The sequence below is a fragment of the Brassica napus genome, chromosome A3 (assembly GCF_020379485.1).
Source record: "Brassica napus cultivar Da-Ae chromosome A3, Da-Ae, whole genome shotgun sequence".
Classification (NCBI taxonomy): Eukaryota; Viridiplantae; Streptophyta; class Magnoliopsida; order Brassicales; family Brassicaceae; genus Brassica; species Brassica napus.
The window spans coordinates 7230119-7240032 of NC_063436.1; the positions used below are offsets into that span (position 1 = coordinate 7230119).

At 33.3% G+C, this 9914-nt stretch overlaps 2 protein-coding genes across 2 annotated transcripts; both read right to left on the bottom strand.

The window, feature by feature from the left end:
• Positions 1-2318: 2318 nt before the first annotated feature.
• On the bottom strand, positions 2319-4014 carry LOC106437593 (CBL-interacting serine/threonine-protein kinase 11). Its single transcript, XM_013878499.3, has one exon. The coding sequence runs from the start codon at positions 3866-3868 to the stop codon at positions 2585-2587; it is 1284 nt and encodes a 427-aa protein (XP_013733953.1). The 5' UTR covers positions 3869-4014; the 3' UTR covers positions 2319-2584.
• A 3804-nt stretch (positions 4015-7818) lies between these two features.
• LOC106443401 (EPIDERMAL PATTERNING FACTOR-like protein 6) lies at positions 7819-9914 on the bottom strand. Its single transcript, XM_048774475.1, is given in 5 exon segments — positions 7819-8217; positions 8635-8759; positions 8762-8793; positions 9062-9152; positions 9309-9914. Coding segments are annotated over 5 exon segments (642 nt in total). The 5' UTR covers positions 9457-9914; the 3' UTR covers positions 7819-7971.

Consider the following 9914-nt stretch of genomic DNA (forward strand, 5'->3'; position numbering starts at 1 on the left):
AAATATTGTCCAAACAAATTTGTGTAACCAAAGATGATTGTTGTTGTTGCTCTTGACGCATTTTTCGTATGATTCTTTCTTGTTCAGATCGAATGTATTCACGAATATTAACATCATTGATAGAAGCTAAGTTTTTTAGCAATATTTTATTTTCCTCTTTTACTTCTTTAAAAGCTAACTTTTTTGCTTCATTTTGGAGTCGTAATTCAATCATCTCATGACCTTTTTCCCTGCTTGTTGTACTTTCGTTTAAAAGATCAAGGATTTTTTCGTTTGATGATATCAAACTATCAGCAGCCATATTATGAGGATATCCGATTTCAACAATTTTGGGCTCGTAATCTACAAATAAAAAATAAAGAGAATCATTTCTTACTTCGAAATGCACTAGTTGATCATATATGAGAGCATTATGGAAATAATTTTATGGAATAATGTAATATTTGCTTGCAGTTTAATATTTAATTATGTACTTTTATTTATAATTTTATATTTTAGTGTAAGATTTTTTTAGTTAACATTTCTCTAATATTTATATATATGTACTAGTTATTTATAGAAGTTTTATGAATTTACATCAACTATGACAAATATAAGGACCATAGTGTAAAATATAAATAATTTTGAAGTTAGGTTTGAAGTTTTACTTTTGGAGAAGAACACGTTGAAACTTCAAATATAGAGTTTTGGAAACTTCAAAATAGAGTTCTTTTTTGGAGATGCTCTAAGAGCACCATTAACCAAGGGTACTTAGGGGTTGCTTAAAATTTTTTAAATTAGAAAAAAAAAGAAAAAAAAGAAGAAGAAGAAGAAAGAGGAGTACTTAATTAGGCATCACAAGCACCTGTTGCTTGCACTATTCGCGGGCCCCACTGACACGTGGCGGCCCACGATTAGTTCGTTTTTTTTTTAATCAGAGAAAAAATTAAAATAATAATAATAATAATAAGCATTCCAAATGGAGTGCTAGGGTTAATGGTGCTCTAAGACCATCTCTGATAGTACATAAAAAATTTCTCTATAATTCACATTAAAATAGAATAACTATATGAGAAATACTCTAGGATATCACTAAAAAAGTTTATGTCACAAAAATAGATTCTAAAAATCAAAATGATAAAAATATTTTATTAAAGAGGTAAATATACCCTTACACCACTAAGGTTAACTAATCTAAATCTTAGGATTTAGAGTTAAGGGGTGAGGATTTGGGATTGAGATTTAAAATTTTATAAAATAAAAAATAAATATTAAAAAATTGAAAATAAAAATAAAAATTTTAAAAATAGCTTCAAAAAGTAATTTCGAATTACAAAAAGAAAATTAAAAAAAAATTGAAAAAAAAATATAAAAAAGTTAGAATTTGGAAACATGTAAGCTAAAACTATAAAAAAAATATTTTTTATTTTTTATATATCTAGGGTATTAAGATCCTTTTACCTATTAAATGAAACATTTTGGTCATTTTCCTCTTTGTGGTCTATTTTTGTGATCAAAACTTGAAAATAATCTATCTAGGAGAATTGTCCTGACTATATTGTAGAGTGAATTTGCTCTAATAGTTCACTTTATAATAGAGTTACTCTATAATAAAATAAAATATAGAGTAATGTTGTTTTTTACTCTATATTTAGAGTAAAGTAATGTGCTTATTATAAAGTAATGTTGTTTTTTTACTCCAAATATATTGAGTAAAAACAATATATATATATATCTATTTTAGTGTGAAATATATATAATTTTTTTGTCCTATTGGAAATGTCCTAATATATCATATAAACAAATTAGACCGAAACTCAAATTCAAATTAGACAAATTAGTCTCCTAACTTATACCAACAACCTAAGTTCCCACTTTCATCCCCCTCCCCCCCTCCTTTTGTCTGAAACCAAATGGTTGGCATGAGCTGTTGTTTGAGCTTGGGACATGATCATACGGAAAATCAAATAATATTGTTATTTAAGAAAGAATCAAACCAAAACAATGATGAGATGAATGCATGAGAAAAGACTGGTGCTTATGATGATTTGCTTTAATAATGAAAATGATTCCTTTATCCTTCACTCTTTTTGAGTTTGAAACATGTAATTAAGTGGACAATAATAGCTTCTTATCTCAATAGTAATAAAAAGCTGCATTGTCTTAATTTTTAAGCTTTGTAAGGAACTGTACAATAACCCTTTTATCCTTTTTCATCACTTGATGTGGAACTTCCATTCAATCATTTCATATACTACATAGTAGAAAATATATTATTGAATCAAAGAAGCCCAAAATAGGATAAACCGAATTCTAAAACCGGCAAGTGCAAAGTTGGATAAACCAATCAACCATTTTCCATATTATACAAAGAGTAAAATTATATACAAATGCAATTTAGTACTTAGATAGTGAGTAGTGATACATTTTTTTATTATCAAAAAAGCACAAAATAGATACCTACAATTTGGTACAGTAAATAATAGATATGTAATATGTTTATAATTTTTTTTTCTGGGTGATAATTCTAAAAATGTAGTAAACGCAAATCAATCCAGCCGATTCAACCACAGCGATTAGGCGTTTGATTTGAAGGCACATCATTTCAAATAGTTGCGATTGGCGTTTGATCGCAAACACTAGTTAGCTTAAGCCTGAGCTTGTTATTCCAAATCTCCGTATAGCAATCAGCGTCGCCACCTCTCCGCCTTGCCTCCACCACCGCGAGCAAATCGTTCAGCCGCGAAATATTTATCTCAATCATGAAGTTCCCGTTTTGCCCTTCCATGTCAAACCCATATTCTTCCTTCTTCACCTTCAGCTTCTCCTCCTTCGCGAACTCCTCCACCTCCTCCGCCAACTTCTCCGGCGACTTCTCCGACAAAAACCTCTCAGATTCGCTGCAACCGGCAAACAAACCGGAGAGATCTAATCCCGACGAGAAAGAAATGAGATCAAACGCGTTTAAACTCTTCACCCCCTCCTCCACCTCTCCTCCTCCTCCTTCTTTCAGATCAATCTCATCGTGTAACCTGACCGGTTTAAAACCTCCTTTAACGAACCAAGGATCCTTCACAATCTCATCAACAGTGATCCTCGTCTCAGGATTAATATCGAGAAGACGAGAGATGAACCGTTTCAGATCTTGAGACATCCACTTAGGGCAACGATACTCTCCTTTATAAATCTTCTTGTACATGCTCATCATATTCGGATCGTTAAACGGTAAATAACCCGCGGCTAGAACGAACAAAACGACACCGCATGACCACACGTCGACCTTCGCGCCATCGTACCCCTTCTTGGAGAGAATCTCTGGCGCCACGTAAGCAGGCGTGCCGCACAAGGTGTGTAACAAACCGTCGGGTCGGATCTGATCCGTCAACGCGCTGAGACCGAAGTCGGATACCTTGAGGCTCCCGTTCTCGTCGATTAAAAGATTCTCCGGTTTGAGGTCGCGATGGTAGACTCCCCGCGCGTGGCAGTAACCGACGGCGGAGATCAGCTGCTGGAAGTAACGACGGCTGAGATCTTCGCTGAGGCGTCCGTGTTTGGAGATTCTGTTGAAGAGCTCTCCTCCTTTGACGAACTCCATCGCGAAGAAGATCTTTGTCTTCGTGGCCATGACCTCGTGGAGCCTGACGATGTTGGGGTGAGATAGACGTCGCATGATGGAGATCTCGCGTTTGATGTTGTTGGCTAGGGCTGGGTTTGTGAGTAGGAGTTTCTTCTTGTTGAGGATCTTGATGGCGACGCTTTGGCCCGTGCGGAGGTCACGTGCATGGAAGACCTTGGCGAATGCGCCGCAGCCGAGAAGCTTCCCCAGCTCGTATTTTCCGAACAAGGCATTGGTGTTGCTGCTGTCGGAGAGAATCGGGATCTCCGGCATAGGTTTAGAAGCTAGAAGTCGACTGAGAGATGATTGGTTTGAATAAGCTTGTGAACACGTATGCTAACTTGTCTTTTTTTTTGTTTGTTTGCTTTGTATGTAACTGGGAATAAGAATTTTAAAAGGGTTTGATTAGGTATTTAAGAGGAGGAAATGCATATGGTGAAGCGCGTGAATATTCGTTATTTGTCTTAAAATAATTAATTAAGAAAAAAAAGGATAAGTTCTCAATAGAATAAAGGGTAAAAGCAGATATAGATGATGCCTAAAACAGGAGTTTAACTGAAGCTAAAATCATGTCTTCAAGACAAGTAAAATAGAAATGGTCCGATGTTTCAAAAAAAAAAGAAAAAGAAATGGTCCGATGTCTCATCCCATTCTCGTAGTCGTAGATTACGAGACCAGATTATGGAGTATTCCATCCAGCTGCGTAATTTTTATCTCGATGTATGTATTTAATTATTTACATCTTACTATAAAATTTTAAAATTGGTGATTTTCGTTCTTATTCTGATATAAAAACTAATAAATTTGCACCAGTTACACAAATTATTACGTGGTCTTTGTCATCCCTCAATTATTATGTTGTCGATGGTTTCTACTTCTTTTTATTTGCATTACGCGTGATTTTTTCACCTAACAATACCTCATAACCTCTGGAACTATTTAGAAGCTTGTACAATATGGTAAAAATAGTAGATCAATAAATGAGTGTTTTGTATATGCGTGCCTCATCTCATGTGATTTTTATTGGGATTTTTGGGAATTCGGCCGCACGAACTTTACACGAATTGCCAAAATAAACATGTGACTTGTTGAATGAATTAATTTTAAACAAAAAAAAGTTGCATGGGATGGTGTCAGGTGTTATTACAATAGGAAACGATTGCACGTGGCAATATCTGAACGGTGGAATAAGTTGACGCCGGCTTCCAGCTGGACGGTTCAGGATATGGGCCGGCAGCTTCCTCCATATATCCCGTTTCCAAAAAAAAATCTATTATTATTTAATCTCACCTGAGGCGCTGAGACTAATTATTTCTCTATTATATAATCTGATTAGAGACTAAATTATTTCTCTATTATTTAAGCAATTAGACTAATTATTTTTATGATTATCGTCTACATGTATGTATTATTGTTTTCGACGGACCAAGAAAACATACATTTTTTTATTAGAATAAGATAGAACATGCGAAGTATTATTTTCACATTTTATTAAAGTTTTACATTAAAATCTTCCTACATTTAAACAGGAAAAGAAAAAGAATCACTCAGTTATTACCACGCTTTGAAATGCTTGAAAAATATTTTATGGCTTTGTTTGAAGATAAACTATATCCGTATAAAACATGTTGTCTAAGTAGTTCGTGGGTTTGGATACCTCATACCTTACCTTAGCTGCTTAGAGCACCTTCAATGGTGGAGTTACCACATCCAAGTCTTAATGATAAACTATTAATTTTTTATAATAATTTAATTTTTCTATATTGTACAAAAGGTTATTCATTAAAAATGACATTGTAATGAAAATTTCAAAAGGTAAGAGCCTAAAACCATGATTAATCCGGGTGTTTAGAATAAGGTTCTTAGCTTCGGTTAAAAACTGTTGCGATTCTTTTAACTAAGAAAAATTAAGAACCGTCTTTTAAATAAGAGATATAAGACTATGATTAATCTGGATTTTTAGGATGGAGTTCTTAGCTTCGACTAAGAATCGTTTCTTAACTTTTAACTAAGAAAAAGTAAAAATCGTTTCTTAAATAAAAGATATAAGAGCCAGTTTTTAGCCTAAAATTGTAAAAAAAAAATGTTAAATCATGAGTTAAGAATCTCAAATTAAGAATCCAGGTTAATCATGCTCTCGGAGTCCGGGTTAATCATGTTCTAAGTATACAAAAAATAAAAAAATAAATGACACCATAGTTAAAAACTTCAAATTAAGAGTCCGGATTAATCATGCTCTAAAGTGTTTATGCATCAAACTCTTCAAACGTACTCTTTTGCTTTTTTATTTTTTTAATTTGTTAGAAACATATCCTAAACTCACTATTGGAGTTGCCTTAAGCATATTATTTTTTGAATATTATATCACTGTCACTATATATGGATAAATTATCCGAGTGATAAGTTGACATGATATTCTTTTTTTGAATATCATTACCCGAGTGATAAGCACAACCATATCTTCATCCCGGCAACCTCGGTTTTCAAGTCTCTTGGAAGATCATTCTTGGCAGTCGGCACATGAAGGACTTCTCTGTGCTCCTATCTCCGTGGCTGCGGTTAAGCTGATTGGCCATGTCTTTTAAATTACCTTCTTAGATGTGTGTAGTGTTTTCCTTGTTTTATTTTTCTGCCTCGGAAACATTTGGCTAGAACTCTTTGTAAGTTCTTTTGTTCATTTTATATGATATTAACATTCAAGCAAAAAATAAAATAATAAGTTGACATGATTACAAAATGTAAGGACTTATGGGAATAGATTGTTTATACAAGTTTACTAGGATGCATGATATCGGTTTATATATGTGCTAAGGGACACAAGGTTATTGGGCTTTTTGCTTATTATATTAGACAATATACTATGAGCCTAAACCTATGTGACATTAGGAAGCCCATACATTGAAGAGAACAATAATATAGGTTTTAGTCATCTTACGAACAAGACAATAATTCATAGCAAGTAATGCTCATTAATTATTTTTAACACAACTCCACCAGTATACATAGGAGTAGGAGTGGACATTTTATCCGATACCCGAACCTGATCCAAAATCCAAACCGAAATCCAAACCGAAATAGCAAAATACCTGAATGGGTATTGATTTAAGAGAGATTGGATATCCGAACCTGAACGGATAATATCCGAACCGAATGGATATCCGAAAATAACCAAACATATGTATACTTACTCTTATATTTCTTATTTACATCTCTCATTTTATTTCAAATATTTATATTGATGTTACACATACTTTAAGATCATATAATATATATAATTACGGAAAAAATGATTTGTTACTCAATTAAAATACTTGTCAAGTTTTTTGTTTCGTGTATTAACAAAAGTTACATTCAAAATTTCAAAACAATAGACAAATTAATGTTTATTTATTTTTGAAATGTTATCTCTAAATCTATCAAATATTAAATCTATTAAAAAATAAAATAAAAATCAGTTAAGTGAAATCGTATTTTTTAAATAGAATAAACCCAAAATGAAAATTTTTTTTTTTTTTATTTCAAAATCTCAATATCTGAACCTGACCCGAAATAATCAAAACCGGACTAAAAATACCCGAATTTGAACGGGTATCCGAACGCTCACCCCTAAATATACATGTATGTACTAATTAATGTACATATTATAAATATATACTTCATCCGTTCCTAAATGTAAGATATTTTTCAAAATATTGATGTTCCAATATATAAGAAATTCTCATATTTCTAAATAAATTTTAACTTTACTAAAAATTACGTAGTCAATCATATTTTATAATCTATTTTATAATTGGTTGAATAATTTTTAATTTATAGATTTAATTATAGTTGCAATGTAAAAAGTAACTTTATTAATACGTGTGTTCTACTTATAATATCTTATATTTAGAAACGGAGGGAGTACAAAATATTAAGAATACTCCATCCGTTTCACAAAAACAAACTTTTTAATATTTTTATACATATTAAAAAAACACATTAAATCAATATAATAAATATATTCTTTTTTATAATTTTTAATAATTTTTAACCAATAGTAATTGAATAAAGTCAATTAATTTTCTTGAATATTATAATTTTTTTATAGAAAATACAAAAAATCTATATTTGTGGAACAATTTTTGTTTTAAAATGTCTGACTTAATGAAACTGAGGGAGTGCATGCTACCAAAACAAACATCGTAGATACGGACCTATAAACGAGCATCATCAACATCAATCAATCATTAAAGCTTCACGTTGGGTTTGTCCTCGAAGCATGTTTAAGATATAATAAATATTTGAGTAGAGACATTACATATGATCATCAACCTGCATATAAAATCATATATATAACGTGTATATATATATATGAGTATATATTCGTTTATAAAAGATCATGGCATGTACAACTTGTTGCCGCATTTGCATCTCCAAGCTTCAGGGTAGTATTCAGCGGTGACAGGAGTGCCCGAAGATACCGGGACGTGCACAGGCTTGCACGGCGTGCATCTTCCACACTTGGAGGTGCACCGTGGCGGAGATGACCCCAATCCCTTTAAAATCCTCCGTAGCTCCGCCTCTTTGGTCCAGTCACCGATCCTCATCTTCTTTATCACAAGTGTACTCTTGCCTTCCTCCTCCTGAATTATACAGTTACCATTAAGAATATGTTGTATTTGTTTTTCCTGTCAACCAAACTATTACGATGAAATATATATTTTAGAAAATAATAAATTTCAGTTGCTATCATTATTACAAGACAGAGAGTGAACTGTGTTACTCAAGTACGCATTTTAGCAAAAATGTACACTATTGAGCTCAAATGCGCGTGTGCTTGCTTAAATGCGCACTTTAGCTAAGAAATTTTTTCGAAGATAGGGCTGGGGCTGTGAGACAAGAACCGTGATTAGCGCTCCAAAAAAACGCTACGCACATTACCAAAAAAGGTGGAGAGATTGAGAAGTTCCAAGAGGCTTATCATACGTTAACGTGCGCCGTGGGGTGAGTGAACTGATAATATTACCAATTTAATACTCGCTCGAGATCGAAACACAGACAAACGCAAGGCAGGGACCCATATGTGGTGAACGGACCAAAGTCGATTACTGTACTTGTCCTCGTGTGCTGAAGCGAATCGAACGGCTGAGATTCTTTTCAGGAGTACATGGCATCTCTGCTGCTCAGTCCATCTCAACATGCCGTCACAATCGCTGACTGTTCATGCGTATTTTAGTCACACGCCCCCCCCTCTCTTCTTTTGTTTGTGAAGTCCTTTTAGAGATCCCCACATTATAAGCTTATTTAAAATGTCTTTAATGATGATGAATCAACGTCAGTCTTATCCTTCAAAGATACTTGAATCAAGAGAGGATTTTGCTAAGCTTTGTGGACTTTATGTGGTTGGTTATGCTTAGATATATATAAACACAGTATTTGACCACTTAAGCTAATTTTTGACCTATCATTAAAAATAATATTTTTAATGTTGGAGGACTGCAAGAAAGTAAAGGGTAAAAAAGCTTACGAACCTGTGCATAGAAGTGCCCTAATTTCCCAGAATTAGAGTTCCTAATATCTGCATTTTAGAACAAACATAACATATATAGATTGTAAGGTACTGATTCAATGCTACGTACGAACCAAATATTAGAAGATATTTATGTTTGATTTATATGATATTCAAGACAAATAAATATATCTTATGTTAACCGGAAAAAGAAAGAGGGCTTACATGGAGAAGAAAGTGAAGAAGGGGGTATGGAAGTGGCCAACACATAGAGGACAACGCAGAGTAGGAATATATAAAAGAGACTGAATTTAGCTCTCGATTTTTCTGATGATGGTATTGATGATGATGATGATGGTGTCTGGGATCCCATGATTAAACACCCAACTTGTGAAGAAGCAGAGATCAGTTACGACTCATCCATCTCATGAAAAAAACTTGGTGGGTTTACAAAATCAGAAATAAAAATGGAAACCAATATAAGATCAATCAAACGGATTATAAGTGTGTTTTGGTTTCCTATGATTTGGGTTCTCTCAAAAAAGGAGAGGGAGTAGTGGTGTTTGAGAAAGGGAAGTTAAAAACAAAACGACTCTATTATGAGCGAACAAGGAGGGGTTTACTAAAAAATGTGCAATTAAAATTTGGGGGGTGTAGAGATAAAAGGAGAGAAAGAGTGTAAAGAGAAGTAATTAAGGAAGGTACCTAAGCATTGCTAAGTTTGGGAGTTAGATTCTCATGACCCTATTCTCTCTGCCATTGTACCCTTCTTCTTTTTTTTTGGGTCAAATGCCATTTCTTTTCTCCAGAATTTGCTTTAGCAATTTTCCA